Source organism: Neophocaena asiaeorientalis, unplaced genomic scaffold (assembly GCF_003031525.2).
Source record: "Neophocaena asiaeorientalis asiaeorientalis breed wild unplaced genomic scaffold, Neophocaena_asiaeorientalis_V1.1 scaffold79, whole genome shotgun sequence".
In the NCBI taxonomy this organism is placed as follows: domain Eukaryota; kingdom Metazoa; phylum Chordata; class Mammalia; order Artiodactyla; family Phocoenidae; genus Neophocaena; species Neophocaena asiaeorientalis.
In genome coordinates, this window is record NW_020175402.1 from 5,227,062 (window position 1) to 5,246,469 (window position 19,408).

Consider the following 19,408-nt stretch of genomic DNA (forward strand, 5'->3'; position numbering starts at 1 on the left):
TCAGCTGCTGGCGGTGGGGGAGGAGGTGGAGGGGCAGCAAAATCGGGGTGAGGTGGGAAAGATGGGGGTGAAGGTGGTGGTGGCGTCCCTGGAGACCCAAATCCTCCAAGCGGTGGTGGGGGTGGAGTGCTCATCATCGGAGGTGGAGGCGGAGGGGCAGGTGGTGGAGCAAACCCAGGTTTGGGGCCTGGCGGAGAGCCCAGAGGAGGAGCTGGTGGTGGATGGCTTGGGCTGACCACACTGGATCTTTTGGGTCCAGCTAAGCCAGACCCTCTTTGGTTACTGTCTGCTGGGTAGCTAAAAGGACAAAGCAAAAAGACCCACCATCACTCTCAGGATGCAAACCTCCACCTTTAGTTAAGTTTATCTATAAGCCTAGGTTCATTTTGGTTGACAGTATCAATTCATTTTGCCTCAAATAGAAAGAAGAACCTGGGGATGGTCAGAACAGACCAACAATGGAATGGGCACCCTTGTAAGGTAATGAGCATCCCATTAGCTGAGGAGTATAAGCAGAAATTGAGACAAACTACCTGAAAAAAGTGGACTTAGGATTTCTCCAACAGGTAAGGGCTGGCCAAGATCCTCTCTTAGGTCCCCCTCAAACTTTTCAGCTCTCCCAGGGAAGGCACCCTTCTAAGAAGAAGGGTCAGTTCAATCTTGGAGCCAGGACTAAGAAGGCACGCAAGAAAGAACTGGAATAAAAATTCAAACACCACTATCCACAGGCTCTGCTCCACAGCCTATTAACATTCACCAGATCTTATGAGGGCAGGAAATCCAAGCCAAGCTGACCGAAACTGAGCGGGGTACAGATTTAGGTGAATGTACCTTCAGTGCTCATGTGGAAAAACTTGAGAGAGACGGAGGGCCTGAGGATCAGCAGAGACGGGAAATGAATGTGCTGCCAGACTTGACCCAGGTTGAGAGAGAATTAAGGTGCACCTCTCCTGGGTCAGGCATACTTGACTGAGGCTGCAAGGTCTCAGGCCATGTGTGAGACTGAAGGGATTCTTTTCCCACCTTTTTATCTGCCCTACACTAATAGCTACTCCTTAGAAAAGCATCCATCTTGGAATTTTCCACAGACCTTCGAGCCTTAGCTGCATCCGACATGGCAACAAGCAGGAAGAGATTTGGGAGGCAGAAGGAGACTTGGGATTAGTGATTTCAAGCGCCAAGAATGGGGCGGGCGGTGGGGGTGACAGCACTGCTTTAGGTCTCCACCTGAGGGGTCTTCAACATACCCAATCTCTGATTAAACGGTGTCCAAGGAGACAAGCATACTTTTCAAAGCTCTCACTTGTCAGGCATCAGAAAGAAAAGTAACTATGAGGAAACACTGAAATCTAACACTCCTCAGATCCCTTCCTCTTGCAGCCATTACTTGCTAACTCTTCCTCTATATACCTCTGCCAGGGACACTGACAAATACCAAAATGGTCAGATTCTAAGTTTCATCTCTTTTTCTTTTGTTTCCTTCTTTCTGGAGATTTTATCCACAGTGAAATGGACCAGAGGTGACAGGAGAAAAGGGTGACTATCTTCTACGTTCCTAGATAACTGGGGAAGGAGGCTGTTCAATATTTTATGTACAGCAGGAGATTATACCACTTTATGTCATGCTGAGTCAGAGCCAAGTAAAAAAAGCAAGAGATAAGTTGGTGACTTCTATCTGCTCAGGTGTAGCTAGTAGTTAAGAACACAGGCTCTGGAAAGAAAGCCTGACCTGCTTTCCAATCATGACTGACCTGCTTTCCAATCATGACTCTGCCTCTTACTGGCTGTGAGATCTTAGGTAAGTTCATTGACCTCTCTGTGCTTCACTGTTTACTCATCTGTAAAATGGGTACCTATCTCAAGAGGACTCTTGTGGGGATTAAGTAACATATATAGTGTTTGGCATAATGCCTGGCACTTTACAAACACTTAATAAATACTAATTATTTCTATTATCTAGACACACTTGTCTGGAGTCACTTTAGTGGTCCTGGCCTGGATTTAGAACTCTTACTTTGTTCTTGAGCATTTAACCACCCCTAGTAGATGGAAGAGGTATCACCGTTTACCTGAATTCTGCTGGTGGGGGAGGCAAGCTGTCCTCAGAGAAGGAAGGAGAAGGCGGAGAAGTGGAGTCTGACTGTGGTGGTGGTGGGTAGTTGCTTGCATCCACGTTGTCAACAGACCCAACGCTGCCATTCTGGTACACCAAGGTGGGTGGATACCTGACAATGAACCCAATGCCAAAACTGTCATTTAAAGTCTGAGTGGTACTCTCTTGTTTTCTTAAAAGACCCCATAAAAATGCATTTGATACAAAAGCTATTAGGGAGAAATAAAATTAGTATATTTCTCATATAGTTTCTATTGTACTGAAGTTTTATTTTAGGACTAAATATTCTATTGTTAAATATCTCCCAGGACTTCCCTGGTGGCGCAGGGGTTAAGAATCTGCCTGCCAATGCAGGGGACACGGGTTCGAGCCCTGGTCCGGGAAGATCCCACATGCTGTGGAGCAACTAAGCCCGTGAGCCACAACTACTGAGCCTGCGTGCCACAACTACTGAAGCCCGTGCGTCTAGAGCCTGTGCTCCACAGCAAGAGAAGCCACCACAATGAGAAGCATGCGCACTGCAACGAAGAGTAGCCCCCGCTCGCCCCAACTAGAGAAAGCCTGCGCGTAGCAACAGAGACCCAATGCGGCCATAAATAAATAAATAAATTTAAACAAACAAAAAAACCTCCCAGATATTTCTTTTGTTTTTTCCCCCACTTGCTGTAGTTGTAATTTATTTATTTAAAAAAATTTTTTTATCGGAGTAGAGTTGATTTACAATGTTGTGCTAGTTTCAGGTGTACAGCAAAGTGAATCAGCTATACATATACATATCTCCACTCTTTTTTAGATTCTTTTCCCATATAGGTCATTACAGAGTACTGAGTAGAGTTCCCTGTGCTATACAGTAGGTCCTTATTAGTTATAACATAGTAGTGTGTATATGTCCATCCCAATCTCCCAATTTTTCCCTACCCTCTCCCAGATATTTCTGTTGGATTGTCTGTAGAAATGGGACTGAACCCAGATTATCAAAACCATGCTGTTCCTCTCCCAATGATGGCCTTGTCAAACCCAGCAGTTCTTTGAAATTCTCTCCCACATGTTAGGAGCAGCCCAGACCCAAATCCCAAAGTCTGTCTTGCAGCAAAGGGCAAAGCCAAGCCCCAAGGCTAGTGAGCTGCAAGCACGTGACTGGCACACAGCCTGGTTTTGAGGTCGGCAAGCCTCTGGAGCGCTCAAAGGCCAAGGAGGCATCTGATTGCAAAACCAAGCTGAGGACAAATGCAAGTTGCTGTGTGGTAGTTAGACATGGTCTCTTATCTAACAAAAGGAGCTGCTGATTAAAGTGGGGTGCTAGGGCTTGCCTCACGAAAACCTGTCCCTCATAGCACTGGGCCTTGGGTGAATTTGCTCTGGGTGAACAGCAACAAACTTCTAAACAAGCACGAACATACCAAGCAGCAGCTAACAAAATGTGGCCTGTTCTGCTCCACCTCCCGCTTCTTTCCACCATTGTTGGATTATAAGGAACTCATCTAAAGCAGACCCCAGGGAGAACAGAGTTGGAGGGAACTAACTGAGTCAAATGATGCTCTGATGTGGAAAATCCCCAAGGCCTGAAGCCCTATAGACTTGGCATATCTCTTTACAGGCTCACCAACAAGCATGTCCAGGTAGAGCAGCCATGAAGCCTGATCCAAAGTCCTTATTTTCACCACCTCAATACACACACACACACACACACACACACACACACACACACACACACAGAGAGTTGGTCGGCATCCTGAACATGCTTCTACCCTGAGAGTCACTGAACCTTCATACAACAAGGGCCTGTCTGAACAGGAGGGACCACGGAACAAAATGGCCCCTTTTTATTGGGAGGTGAAGATAATGGAGGTACCCTCAGGGCTGATTCCCCTGTAGAAAGAAAGACTCATTTTTCCTCTCACCATCCTCATCACTCTTTAAAACAAACCTCTTAATCTAGGAAGAACAAGTGTCAGAAGTGTCAAGATTTCTAAAAGTCAAGATTTTCATGGTAGAATTATTCCTAAAAGCAAGAACAACTCAACTCTTTCCTTTTATCATACCTAGACACCCGGCATGGGCTGGCATGGTTCTCTGACAGCCAGGATGCAAGGTATTTAGGGGAAAAACCAGGGCGACATTTATGCCAAGCAATTGTGGTGACTTGGCTTTGAATGTCACACAGGTCGGACACCAGGATAAGCATCAAACCAAGCTTTAAAACCATTTTTTTCCTTTTAAACCTCTAGTGTGATTTGGTGTTGGGAAATGGGGTCAGACTGACATCTACCATTTCTTCACGGAAATATATAGCCTCAATATTGGCCGCACGACCTTTCCCACACTGTCTCTGAGGTCTGCTTTCAGTCCCTTGGCCAGCCTCTCTCCCAAGACTGACAAAGGCTGACTGAAAAGTTGCTTTGGTGATGTGCACAAATTCTCTGCCTGGCCCTCCCTACTCCCATGAAATGCCAGCTCTTTAGCCACAACCTTCAAATCAATGCTCTGGAGGCAAAGGCCTCCCAAAGCCACTTTTCTTCCCTTTCTAGTCTTTCCTTTGAGTCCCTCAGACATACCAGTGTCTGGCAGAGCAAGGGCACTAGAAGCCATAGGCTTTATTTTCCAGACCACTCTCGTCACCTCATTTAAACTGCCAAGTCTCTTGATTTTTTTAGCAAATTTTAATCACCAGATGGAGGCACTTTAAAGTAGCTGATTAACAGTGGTATTGATTTAAGCCACATAGCAAGACTTCAGGGGGTATGAAAGGTGTCACACCAGAGCTGTCAGACCGTTGCCCCCAGGTGCCCAGCCCCTTCAAAGAATGCTACCAAGAGGAGAGAAGCATCACCTACCCAGAAGGCCCCAGCTTTTCTTTGGATTCTACAAATTCCTGACCCATCTTCATTTTCTCCCACTCTTCCTTGCGTGTCTTGATTTTACGTGGGTTTACATTTCCTCGATTTGGATTATCCTTCTTCTCTTTCTACAATGAAAAGAAACAGAAAAGCCTTAATAAACATTTCCCAAAGTTCTTCATTAAAATTCCACCCAGCTTCATGGATATATACCCAAGAGAAGATTTGCCTAGACAACATACAGTAACTATAGAATTTACAGAATTGCTGGGTTTAGAGTGACCTAGAGGTCATCTAATCCAAACCACCTCCTGGGCTCAAACACATTTCCTCAATCCCATACTCAAACACCTCCACCCACTACCTCTTTGGGTAATTCATTCATGTTTTTCAGCAGCTCTAACTGTTAGGAAGTTAGTAAATAGCTATTTATTATTTGTTATGCCACAAAGGTCAGTCAAGAGAGAAGAGAAATAATGATAGCGGTAGATATCTGGGACAGATATAAGGAAATAGTTAAAAAACAAACCAAAACAACCAATGAAGAATTCTTCAGCCTGTGCAGCTGCACTAGCCCCTGGCGCTCTCTTGGGCCTCCCGGCAGCCATGCTAATGGGATTGTGAGGTTGCAACTGGTAGGTCGTATGCTTACACACATCACTGGCAGCCTAAGGGGAGGGGAGCATCTACCAAAACCAGGCCTATGCCCCCCCCACTGCCTCACCCAACCAGTAGTCAAGGTGTTAAGCCGCTCCTGTTGCAAATCAAACACTGTAGAGCCTTGTGCTGATCTCTGAGAAATGAGCTGCAAAACTGGCAGGGAAGGGAACTAGCCTAGCTTGAGTGTCCAGCAGAGTCAGGTGCAAATTGCAAGAGAAATAAATGGTGACTAGAAAAGTCAATTTCTAAAACTCAGCCTGAATATACTCAATTGTTAATAGCACCGGGAGGAACAAACACATTTTTGGTGTGATTTATACTTTCATCTTGGTTGTGCTTGGAGTGGACACATTTTTTTTTAAGAGTCTCACCTGACATCCACGCAAGCAGCCACTCGGAATGATTACTTAACATAAGACTGGCTTCCTTTTTATCCCCCCTCCACAGTCGTGCCTACTGATGTGTAGAACAGAGGCCCCTTTCCCCTCACCCTATGCTTTCTCTTCTCTTTCATGATATCCTTGGTGTCCTGCAGCATCTTCTCCTTCCAAAGATCAAAGAAGTACGAAGGGTCTGTGTAGAATTTGAGTGCCTCTTTCCCATCGTCCCTTGGACAGAAATGAAGACAAGTAGCTGTGAGTAGACAGATGAGCTCCCAACCAAATCCAATATTCCAAACACCTACCAGTTAGCAGTTTTTACACTGAGGAAATCAAGAAGTCATTCAAATCGACTGCATATTTCCTCTCCCATACCAGCGTTCCAAAGCCCCTGAATGGCATGGCACCTCTTTACTTATCTGGCTTTTTAAGAACCTTGGCCTTACTTTCAATTCCTGGTAGAGGAATTTGCATGGTCAGGGCAAGAATGGGCTATAGCAGCAGGGATCCTGATTATGGCTAATGATCTCCATGGCCGCAGACATCTCCCTGAGGACATTCTGATATCTTGGCACATTAGATGGGATTTCTGTCACTGGTTTCCCTACCACCATCAATTGCCCAGGTCTCTCTAGGAAGCATTAGTGGCTTTCTATCCACCCAAAACCTGTGCACACATGTGCAGGTTCACATGTGTACATATGTATGCACATACACACATGAATGTGTATATGTGTGCAGCTGTTATTCTGTAAATACAGACAACCACAGCATTCCACCTACTTGCTCCCTTCCGGAAGAGCTCAGCATCCACCCCCACCCCCCAGCCACAAGGGGGCCCCAGTGAGAAAAGATGGCCACCTGTTTTATGACCACAAGATTTCATTACCATCTCTTAGTGGCTGTGAAAGAGGTACAGAGTGAGCTACTGAGTGTCGATGTAGAGGCATCTACCAGACTCAATGACCCTGGTTGGAATCCTGCACTTTGGCATGGCTGAGTCTCTCCCATTCTCCAGAAAGCATGCACTTAGGGGTGGATATTTATTTTAACACTACTCTGAACTAAAAAGAACTGGAAAGGTAATTCTTTCCTAACTTCCAAGCCTATCACAACACACAGAAACCATGTCCTAATCATGCACTAATGATTTTTATATTAAATCTTGTTCTGAGTTAGCCACACCACCACTCTTTTCTGTTAGGCTAAATCCAGAAAACTGAGAGGAGAATGTTAAAAAGGAAAATACCCTACATTAACTGAAAAATAAACTTGTCTTACCATAGTCCCTTCAATATTATCAGGTGTGTAGTCTTTTCCTGCCCTACAACTCCTCTGCTCAGATCCAACTAGGCTAAATGATGCAGGCTAGAGAGTCAAATCTACGCCCTGCTATGTTAGCTGGCCCCTTTGAGAGCCAAGGGGCAAACATCATTTCACACAGTAATAATAATAGGATAGATGCCATGTACTTCCTCTGTATCTGTGTGAGAAGCGACCATGCTCCTATCCTGGCTCTGTGGATCAGGTGGGCGTCCTTGAATTTCACACACATATTCTACTTTGCAGTACACCCATGTCTCACAGAAGACATCTGCCTCCAGCTATCTGTAATTACTTTTACCTGTTCCAAAGATATTTATGGATGCGAGCAAGATAAATATTCGCTTTCTGCCCCCGCTTGGAAATTTTTTGCACGATAACACTAGAGACTACTAGAGGGGAGGGGCTTTAAGTTGTCTATAAGACTACCTTTTTCAAGTCCAGCCACAGCACTGTAGGTCCTTTCAGAGGGGAATGATGAAAGGATGTTCAAAACGAAGTGAACGACACTCATTTGGAAGAATGCCAATTACTCCTTAAGCTCTGGAAGGACCCTCAGGGCCCAGAGCAGCCAGTCCACAAGGCTGGCCCCACTAACACGCCCAAACATCTGGTAATCTAGTGGTTTCAGAGTAAGTGGGAGCCTTGCTAGAATGTCGCCCCTGGGATGCATGCTATAGGACTGCCTTGTAACAAAGTCCTTTTGGTTCTATAATAACTAAATTCCTTGGATGGGATCCAAGATGGACCTGGCTTGTACGAAAGTAAACTCTGCAGCATGCAATGCTATAGCAAACTTTCAATATATATTATATTCACTATGAGTTTAAGAAACCAAACAATAATAAGTGGCAACTGTTTATATGGTAAACGTTAGCTTCTGCTGCCACAAGCAACTCTGGGGTAGTAGTATGCTTTTTGATACAATCCTCTGATGTAAACAACATCTTTAAATAAAAAGACAATCTAGTGTTGTTAACCACAGGCTGAAAAAGGTAGAAGCTAGCCAGGTTACCTGTAAGGGGTCAGATTGTTGAGAGGTGGAGGAGTATCACAGGTGTTGTATGTTTCCAAGACAGGTATGGGGAGAGAGTTTCTGTCAAAAAGCTTCTGGTCTTGAACAGTAGAGCTTCTGAAGGCCTTTCGGGTGTTGATTCCTTGTAGTGACACTGAAAGAAGATGGAAGGCATTAGAAAATGGATGACAGGCTATTTGAGCAAACACTGAGTCACACCAGTCGGAGAGGCCTCAGCTGCTGCATTTCTTGGCTGCGGCTGTCTGCAGCCAGGTTTTTTTTTTTTTCCTCCCCCTCTGGGGAAGCCCCACAAGGCTGTCAGCAGCCCAGCCATTTCATGACTGAACAAAATGAGGCAACACAAAGGTTTACTATGTGGCCAGATCTAGCAGGCCCCTCCTTAGGAGGAATGAATCTTCCAAGTACTTTTATGGTAGCAAAATACGATTGGGGGGAAGGGGAATTTGAGAAAGAGGGGATTGGGGGAACGGGAGAAAGGGAGTGTGTGGAGGTGTGGTACAGATTAAAAGGTTTCTTTACATCACCCAGGCTTGTGTCGTTTCAAAGCAGAACTCCATAGGTCTCTGTGATTACTCCCCTCACTTTTTTATAAATCAGGAAAAAAAAAATCCTAAGCAACTGCTCAGCAGAGCCCGCAAATGCTGAGCTCAGCTTCCTTACCTTCTTCTTCCTTGGGATCCAGCTGAGTGACTTTAACTTGTAGGCGGTCGACCCTCTCAGCAAGGGAGCTTACTCGAGAGGCAAAAGTATTTGCCTGAGTGAAGAGCTCTCCAAAAATGTCCTCGGCATATTTACCTGAGAGAGCAAAGAAACCAAGTCACTAGTGCCTAAAAGTGACATACATGGTCAGAAAAACTGGCTACTAAAGACTATATTTCCCACCTCTCAAACACACCCACCCACCCCTCTAAGATGGTTCAGGCTACGTGCAGAGCTTGCTCCTGGAGACAGAGACATACCCTCCAGAGCCTGGGCAGCCTGCACGTGCTCTATAACTAACAGAGTCTTCTTGGCAAAATAAACTGACATGAAACTCAAAACAGGATGAATAAAATCAAAAGGTGTTATCCAAAAAACTAATCCTAGAAGAGCGGAGAGAATGTCTATACATTTGCCTATAGCCCTTAGCCCTTTGCTGCTCTGTAAAAGCACCTTGTAAAAGTGCTTCTGGAAAACAGATTGGGAGTTAGAAGGACCTTCTATGTGTTTACAGTTAACATGAAAAATAAGAAATCACATCCTCAGTGGAGGCCCAAAAGTACGCTGAACAACCATGATGAGATGTGGTATCTTTGAGGGGCCCTGAACTTACTAACAACTCATAATAGAGACATAACTTCTTCTAAGAGGTGAAAAGGTTATTTTATGTTTTATGACCTACAACTTTGAAAGTCTTTGCTTTAGGTTATAATCCTTCAAATCTACATCTCAGGGAACAAGTAGAAAGCTGAAACATTCAAGCTCTCCCTGAAAAACAACATACCAGTGGTCTCATTCCACAATGTCTTGTTTTTTAGAAAAAGAAAAGAGTTCCGTACTTTCAACCCTGGAATGCAAGGAGAATTTGCAGCCAAAGAAACATAAAAGCAATCTGACACTACCTCCATATTGTCATTCCAAGCCACAAAGCACATTCTTGCTAGAATGAAAAGTGGTACATACGAATAAATACACCATCCGAGTTTGTTACTTGCAAGGTGAAGGCAGGCATAAGCTACTGTGCCCAACCAAAAGGTCATTTCCTTGAGAACTATTTAGAGTAGGCTCTTACTTTAGTTTCTTAACTACATTTATTCTTAGTCCATACTTGAGGGGAAAAAATTAGATCAAAAGGCCAAAACTGCACCTTCAGGGTGAAATGCAGCTCACTCAATGTAACCTGGAAGGTAAGGATAAGACCAATCAACAGCATATTTTGAATTGCTGGTAAGTTTAGTCAATAAAGAGTTTCTAATCAAGGAAGAAGCAAGTCTTTGCATACTGAATGGTTTTGTGATCTAAACAACCATGGGAAGCTCCTGAGCTCAAAGGACTGAAATTGGCTAACAAGCTGCACTTCTAGAGGGCAGGTTGAGAATCCAATCTGATCCCTGATAATATGGCTAAGTCATATAAGAACCATACTGTACTGACTCACAGATATAGAGAACAAACTAGGGGTTACCAGTGGGGAGAGGGAAGGGGGGAGGGGGGCAAGACAGGGTAGGGGATTAAGAGGTACAAACTACTGTGTATAAAATAAACAGGCTACAAGGATATACTGTACAGCATAGAGAATACAGCCAATATTTTATAATAACTATAAATGGAGAATAACCTTTAAAAATTCTGAACCACTACGTTGTACACCTGACACTTACATAATATTGTAAATCAACCATATCTCAAAAAAAAACCCCAAAACCAAAAACCATACTGTATCATGCTTGCCTAGGTAACGAATAACTGTGATCAGAAGACTATATAACAGAGAAACACACATTAAGCATGGAAAATAAACCAGGCTCAAAAATATGTTAACCATCCAGCTGTTCTGGAGGAAAAGAAAACCCCAAGTCAATTTACCCTTAGGTCACCGTGAGAGTACGCAGGATTTCCTGCTCCTCAGTGAAGGGAGCAGTGATAGTGGGAGTAGAAATCAGTGTGGCACAATGGTTTAAGATGAAATCATACAAAGAACCCCACCATATAAAAATGGTAACATTGAGAATGCTATTTGAAGGGGGAGTGAGGTGGAGTGAAGGCTTCCCCACTGTCACGTTACGTCATGTCAGGCCCTAGGTATACTTAGAACTGCAAGATGATACATGGAAGAAGCAGTAGACTTCAAACCAGAAAGTCTGAATTTAAGTCGCAGTTCTTTCTACCTACACCTGTGTACTTTTCAGCAAGTCAAATTCTCCCAGCCTCAGTTTCCTCATCTACGAAATGGGGACAACTATATCTATCTCACCAAGTTGTCACAGGATTAAACGAGCCAAAAATGTAAACTCTTTTTCTAAATTAATTTATTTATTTTTGGCTGTGTTGGGTCTTCGTTGCTGCATGCAGGTTTTCTCTAGTTGCGGCAAGTGGGGGCTATTCTTCGTTGCAGTGCAGTGCACGGGCCTCTACATTGTGGTGGATTCTCTTGTTGCAGAGCACAGGCTCCAGGCACACAGGCTTCAGTAGTTGTGGCTCGTGGGTTCTATAGTGCAGGCTCAGTAGTTGTGGTGCACAGGCTTAGTTGCTCCGTGGCATGTGGAATCTTCCCGGACCGGGGCTCGAACCTGTGTCCCCTGCATTGGCAGACGGATTCTTAACCACTGCGCCACCAGGGAAGTCCCTGTAAATTGTTATAATGAGACTCCTCCTTATATTGCTCAACCATATCAGACGACTTTTTTTTTTTTGTGGCCGCGTTGGGTCTTCATTTGCTGCACGCGGGCTTTCTCTAGTTGCAGTGAGCAGGCGGGCTACTCTTCGTTGCAGTGCACGGGCTTCTCATTGTAGTGGCTTCTCTTGTTGCAGAGCACGGGCTCTAGGCATGCGGGCTTCAGTAGCTGTGGCACACGGGCTCAGTAGTTGTGGCTTGCAGTCTCTAGAGTGCAGGCTCAGTAGTTGTGGTGCACGGGCTCAGCTGCTCTGTGGAATGTGGGATCTTCCCGGACCAGGGATTGAACCCACATTCCCTGCATTGGCAGGCGATAATTTCACTTATTAATTAATTAATAATTTCACTTATTCAGATTACCAAGATAGATCCACTACCACATCAGGACATTCATAATAGACATCTACCCCATTTTGCAAGATTCCAGAAGCAGTCTTCAACTTTTTTTTTTTCTCTTAGCAGTACAGTTTTTCAAATGAAATCTTATGTGGAAATGGAACAAGTAAAACTGATTTTTCAAAATATGAAGCTGCTCGTTTGAATTTGAGTGGGAGTCTTGGAGCCCCCCAATGGCATAGACCCACTGTACTCAGAAAACCCAATATCATATCTTTTTAAATTTTTATTTATTTATTTTATTTGGCTGCGCTGGGTCTTGTGGCATGCGGGATCTTTTTTTAGTTGTGGCATGTGGAATCTTTAGTTGCAACATGTGGGATCTAGTTCCCTGACCAGGGATAGAACCTGGGCCCCCTGCCCTGGGAGTGTGGAGTCTTAGCCACTGGACCACCAGGGAAGTCCCATAACAAATCTTAATGACCCAAGAAGGGGTTCCCTTTTCCTAGGTGGTCAGGATACTGATTCAGAAGTGCTGGCTGGCTGGCTGTGCCCACATTTCCTAAGATACGGCAACCTAATATGTGAAATGCCAATCTCACTGCACTGAGGGAAAATGAGAATCCTGGATATGCTATCAGGGAGCAATTCATGGCTGTGAAATCTTAGTTTTGTGCTTTATTCATTCCATAATCAGACTTTCCCTACTAGACCAAGCACTTCCAGCTAGAATATAATACATGAGGCCAAGGTCATGAGCCTGAAGCACATATGAGCCCATTCCTGCACCCCTCTCTGCTAGATGAAATCCTAGTCATCTTTCAAGGCTCGATTCAAATGTAACCTCTTCTGTGAAGCTTTCCTTGACTCTCCCTATTCCCGTTATGTTCCCATTCCCCATAGGAAATATTCCTTCCTTCCCTGTATTCTCTGTGCACCAACAGCATGGAAGCATGGAAAGAGTACATGCATGAATCATTCAAAAAGTATTTACTGAGCTCCTACTGGGTGCCAGGTACTATACAAGATAGACACTGGGGTTCAAGGACAAACAACACATGATTTCTGCCTCCAAAGAACTTTCAATTTAATATAGGAGATAAATTTCAATATAATGTGGCGGGTAATAATACAGGCATGTAATAGGATCTCAGAGGGGTACTCAGTCCAACCTGGAGGAGGAGATCCCTGAGCTGGGTGGGCCTTGAAGATCAGCTACAAGGATGGCAAGGGCTCTCCAGGCAGTGGGAACAACGAAGCCACCACGTCGAAGTACGAGAGAATATGGTCTGTCTCAGAAGCTATAAGTAGTTGGTAATTCAGTTTTTCTTCCTTCTTTTTTTCCCCTTTTTAATTTTAAAAGAATCCCTTAAAAAGACTGTAAAATGGGAGAAGACAGATTACAGAAAATGAGGTTGAAAAGAAAGGCAGGTCTTAAAGTCTTGAATGCCAGGCCAAGGAACTTAAATAATTCCATAGTGAGGAAGAGCAGAGATAAATACATAGCTAACATTTATACCCTTATTTTAAAAATACTTTTTAAACTGCAAAAGTTAACACAGACTTAACTTTTAAAAATTCAAACAACTCAGAATTATAAAAGTAAAAAGTAAGATTTTAGTTTTGGGCAGACCACTCTGGCAAGAGCATAGGTTTAAGATTTATAAGATTTTATACAATTTTTAGGTTTATAGATTTAAGGCTGCTGATCAGAGAAAGGGAGGCCAGAGGGAGGCTAGGACAACAGTTTAGGTGAGAGTTAAAATCGGTCTAAACCAGGGCAGTGTTGGTAGAGACAGAGAGACAGGAGACAGAACTGAGAAATTCCTAGGAAGTCTGAATTTGCCTCTGACTGCTGTGTCTGCAGGCAAGTTACCTTACTTTTCTGAGCCTTCATTTCTTCATCTGAAAAATGGCAATGCCAACATCTAACGTCATAGGATTATTAAAAGGATTAAACGAGATAATCTATGTGAAGATCCTATTAAAACCCGGCTTAAAGTAGGCAATCAACAAACGTGAGTTCCCTTCTCATCCTCTCCCCATTCTCCCCTTAAGAATTATTTATTTCTTTCTCCTCTGGTAGAGTATGAGCTCCTGGAAGGCAGAGACCATTTCTTACTATTGCTGTATCCTCTCAGCATCTGGCACATAAAATATGTTCAATACATGTTTACTGGATGAATAAAGGGTCAGCTAGCTCTACAACCTGAGGAAATCTTGTTTCCACAGGCACAAGCCAACCCTGGCCCTCAGATCAACTTCCTCAAGATAGGAATGCTCTGATCACAAGTGGGAGAGTGAGCAATGGCATCCAGCAACACTACCCTGGAAAAACACCTGAGAGAGAGCATAACTCCTGCTGAGTGAGAATAAGAAGTTATCATTAGCTAGATGTCCTTTGTCCTATAGAGAAGGAACCAGTGTGTGACTGACTTCCACCCATTTGGCTTTCTCAGGGTGACAGAAGCAGAAATGATGCTCTTAAGAAGCAGTGAGGCTCTCTGCAGCCTTCACGTGCTTCCTTGTCAGCCATACTGCTGTTGCACTGCTGTCAATGTTCCTTTGTGTAAGACAGACACTGGCGGGGTTTCATTTCTTTCTTGATGCCCCATCCAGGTTTCCCTAAGCCCTGGATCAACTGAGATGGCCTCTGAGCTAGGTGATGGGTTAGGAATCTCAGACCCCATACATCATATGGTCATAGATCTCTGTCTCCTCAGGCACCTATTTTCAAGGCAGGGCCTATTACTATCTGAGGGGGGATGCAGGCTTTCTTGATATTCCACTGTTTTCACTAAGGGCAGTGATGCGATAGGAGAGGTGAATGTCTGAAATAATTCACACCAAGATGCTTTTGCTAAGGAAGATCACTAAAATGGCATTTTGACAGAGGTTCTTATGGGAGCTAGAATGGCACTAGACAAATGCAGAGCCTATCCAAGCATCTGCCCTTCCCATATCTCGGCTCCAAGCAAACAAAGTCAACTTAATTCAGAAAGAAATCCAAACCCATGCATGTACCCCACCCAAGGCAGTCTTATTCATTCTTATCAATTAAAAAAAAAAAAATTACAGTTGAGCTGGCTTTCCCTCAGCTCCAAAACAGACTGGGTTAACCCCCATCTTCCTCCTAGAGAAGAATGGCTCCAGCTCCAATTTGTGTCACTGTGTTCACACAGCTTGCAAAACTCCCAATACCCCCCAGAGACTACAGAAGTAATTTGTACCCTGAACTTGGACCTGGGGGCTTGCAGCACAATAAAATGTGTACCAAGGCAGACAAGTCAGCCAGAATCTCTCTGAATGCATGTTTGCTTTACTTCTCTTTGGGAAGAAAAGGGTGGGGGGGGGGGTTGTTTTGCAGATAAAGACTATTGGCACATTTGAGGCTTCAACAAAGTCAGGCTACATCGAATAGCTTTGTGCAATTACAGGCACATTCCCCAACCCAAGATACTGCTCTGTGAACCTCCCACTTTACACACAGAGAATTCTGCTCTGTCATTCCATCTGCAGTTTCTGCTGCAGCCCTTCCTGCCACCCTTCCCACAGATTTCTTTTGAAGCAGGTGGAGGGGGAGGGGGAGGGAACCTAGAGGGTGGTGGTAGATGAAGAAAGGATTGAGGGGAAGAATCTGTACCAAAAAGGAGCCTCTCTTTGGGGAGGAGGTGGGAGTGGGATAAATTTTCGCACTACCTAGGGAAGGCAGATGGGGGAGAAATAGGAACACGGAGGAGAAGGAAACAAAATAAAGAGCACCAACGACCCCTGAGGGCAAAGCACAGGCTCTCTGCGGCACTCACTCAGGCTGCCCAGCTGTCGGATGACATTTGCCAGGGTGATGTTGGTCATGCATTCCAGCTCACTTCTAACGCTAGGCAACGTCTGACGGCACAGGTGCCTTGGCTCGATGTTCCTCGTTACTAACGGCATGGTGGACCTGCTTCAGGCAACGTTCTGAATGATGAAAAACAACCTAAAAAAGAAATAACAGGAAAAGTATTACTCAACCACAAATTCCAGGCACACCAGGGCTGTGAGTCTTTTTTCCTTTTGTTTTGCTCTGATCTGAACAGCTTTAAAAATCTTCTATCTTTTTTCTGTTTTAAGCCCTCCCTACCCCTACCACCCCTTTTAAAGGTTTGCCATTAGAGGCTTGCTGGATAAGTTTAGAAATTCTGAACTGGTGACTGCTGACTGAGGGTACACAGGCAGCATAAAAACCTAAAAACCTTAAAATAACAACTATGCTCCAACTAACAAGTCTCCAGAGGCAGGGACGCATGGTAAGAAAACAGCCCATTCAGCAAGTCCTGGATGGTACAGATCTTAACCTTGGGGGGTCCACAACCAGAACAGATCAGATTCCAGATAATCAATTTTAAGAATCAAAAAAGAGCTTTTATCATCTGACAGTCTCCACAATGAAATTAAGTTGCCAATAGTGATTCTACTGATCTGCAACAGGACATAACTTCTCCAGTCCTTCCCTGATGGAGGACTGTTAATGTACAGCTAAATACTGCCAGTATCTATTAACACTACCAAAGTTTAGTCTGTAAATTGACAGAATGAAAGAATATCAAGGAAAATTTTACACGTTCAATATATCAAACATGATGCCAAGCACCCTGTGCTGTAAGATTCCCTAGTCCTTTCTCTTCTACCCACAGCTCCCTTTCTCTCTCCCATCCGGTTCAACACACCTGGGCCAAAAGGCTCTTGAAACAGCAGGAAGTGGAGCAGATCCGGAAACCTTCCAGTTACTGTTTCTTATCCTGTCGGCTGAGCCCCTTTCCCTAGGAAATCCCCCAGCACTTTAGGTTCATGCTGAGCTATTGTTTTAGAGTTAGATTACCAAATTCCTAGCTTTACAAGGACAGGAGGAGGTTTTTTATCCAACAAAATGGATATGACTACAGCCAAGGCACATCGGGCTGGAACTGTTTCCCTATCTTGTGAAACTAAAGAAATTTAAAACAGCCTAATGGTTTTTGTGCTAGGGAAAATGGCAAATTAAATGGTAAAGCATAAAGGTAACATACCCAAGTCCCCAAGGTTGCAAACTCCTCTTTAAAAAAAAAAAAACCCCACAGGTTTACTTACATCAAATCTCAAAACACCAGCTCATCACCAAAAAAGTTGACTGTGAATACGAAATGCTTAAATCAAGCTAAACATCATAGATCTTAAAAGTGAACCAACATATTGTCTGACCAAAAGAAAAAAAAAAAAGCCCTTCAGGCTCAAAGAGGGAGTAGAACCCTTTGGAACAGACTGCTCCTTGTTATGGACATTCTGATCTGCTAAGAGTAAAAATAAAACAGGAAGCCAGCAGCTTGGGAAACAAGATTTCCTGTCACCAACAGCAACAGCCTAAGAACCAAGAGAATCAGCTGTTTGCTCATAACTTAGAACCTCCCTTTAATAGTCACTGTGTGGCAGCTGTTCCTATCTTTGGGGTGCAGAGGTGTTTCCTGAATGTTTGTCTACTGTCTAAGGAAATAATTTTCATTCTGTTCCTCAGCTAAGTTCCCCTTTGACTAAACAGGTTTTCTAATCCAAACTCTGGACTTTCCCTCCCAGTCTACCTCTTCTCCTCTTTTACATAATCTAAAGGGTACTGGGTACTAACATGCAAGCTTTATTAACTCATACTGAAAAGAGAGTTTAGAACAGCAAAGGAGGCAAGGTGTTACAAATAAAAGAACCTCACAGGACTCTGCATCCTCTGGATGCCCTTAGACTCCCAAACTTCAAGCTTTTAGGAAGAACCAGAAATTCAGGGGTACAGCCAGAGATGAGTGAAAATAGCCACTATGGCTCCCTCCATTAGCAATTATTTCAGAACTTGTTCTAGCTTCTTAGAGGAGCTACAGGAGCCAGATCCCCTTGAAATTCTGCGCTGAATGGCCACTGACAGGGCATTCCAGACATTCTCTTTGGACACCTAATGGAAACTGGATTCCAGATGGCTAGGTAAATGTCAGATTAGGGGTGGAGCTGGGGAAGCCACTCTGACACCTTGGTACTTTAGCATTTATGCTTTCCCAAGTACCTTGGGTAAGTGGACACAAATGGAGTCAACTCTATGTCTTCTGGGGTGGAGGAACCAAGTTTTCAATAGCAAGATAGCTACCTCTTGCCAAAAAAAGCCAGCTCCCACAACCAGCTAGAGTACTCAGGAAATTACAATATGTCAATATCTATCAAGACAAAACAATTAGAAAAGTGAATCTGCTACTAAGAAAAAAGTAATTTTATATGTTTCAGAGCCACCAGAGAAAGACAAGATTCCCTATTATATGGAATTACCTGCATCACTGCTCATTTTTCTTTTGGATAATCAAGGTTAGTTGTATTATGCCAAAGAAGTATGGAATTACGCATGATTTGAACCACAATACTAATTTGACCAAGGAAAAAAAAACCCTCTATTCCAGTGAAGACAAACTTAGAAATGGGGCAAAGACTTCCAAGGCTCTTGACTCAACTCAGCTTCAAGTTGTGGAGTTGAGACATACTTCTCTTAGTGCCCTGAGTCTTGACACCTTACTAGCTGTGTTATCTTGGGCAATTTTCCTAGAGACATTAAATAATGTAACATGTATAAAATGTCCACTACAGGGCTAAGAAAAAAGGTAGTTATTTTTAGTTCCACGGACCTCAGGCAAATCCTCCTGTAAAATCAATTCTATTCATTGACAAATATTTTAAAACACTTTTAACAATGGACATACTATGTAGTAGAATACAATATTCACATAAATTTAAAGATGAAACCCTAGGGTCTTCCCTGGTGGCGCAGTGGTTAAGAATCTGACTGCCGATGCCGGGGACACGGGTTCAAGCCCTTGTCCGGGAAGATCCCACATGCCGTGGAGCAACTAAGCCCGTGCGCCACAACTACTGAGCCTGTGCTCTAGAGCCTCCGAGCCACAACTACTGAAGCCTGAGCACCTAGAGCCTGTGCTCTGCAACAAAAGAAGCCACCACAGTGAGAAGCCCGTGCACCGCAAGGAAGGGTAGCCCCCGCTCGCCACAACTAGAGAAAGCCCGCATGCAGCAACAAAGACCCAAAGCAGCCAAAAATAAATAAATAAAATAAATAAATTAATAATTAAATAAATAAATGTGTGTGTGTGTGTATATATATATATATATTTTAAAATAATAATAAAGTTGAAACCCTAGACTTCAATGAAATTTGTGGAGTTTTTTTCTGGAGATTGTTCCCAGCCATGCTTCTGGACCTCTTGAAGAACATACATTCTCTCTCTTTACTCTTTTACACTGGGTTCCTCATCTGAACCACAGAACAAAGAAAAGAATTTGAATGACTATTTC

General features: G+C 43.8%; 1 protein-coding gene across 1 annotated transcript in view; it reads right to left on the reverse strand.

Moving 5' to 3' along the window:
- The window catches only part of WASF2 (WASP family member 2), a 22,750-nt gene extending 3,863 nt beyond the window's left edge, over positions 1–18,887 (reverse strand). Inside the window, 9 exon segments of the mRNA XM_024766807.1 lie at positions 1–2; positions 4–297; positions 2,070–2,225; positions 4,948–5,078; positions 6,101–6,218; positions 8,329–8,482; positions 9,010–9,144; positions 15,865–16,037; positions 17,168–18,887. The exon segment at positions 1–2 is cut by the window's left edge and continues 195 nt beyond it. Of these exon segments, the coding sequence (XP_024622575.1) occupies positions 1–2; positions 4–297; positions 2,070–2,225; positions 4,948–5,078; positions 6,101–6,218; positions 8,329–8,482; positions 9,010–9,144; positions 15,865–15,994 (1,120 nt within the window). The 5' untranslated portion in view covers positions 15,995–16,037; positions 17,168–18,887.
- Between the last annotated feature and the right edge of the window lie 521 nt (positions 18,888–19,408).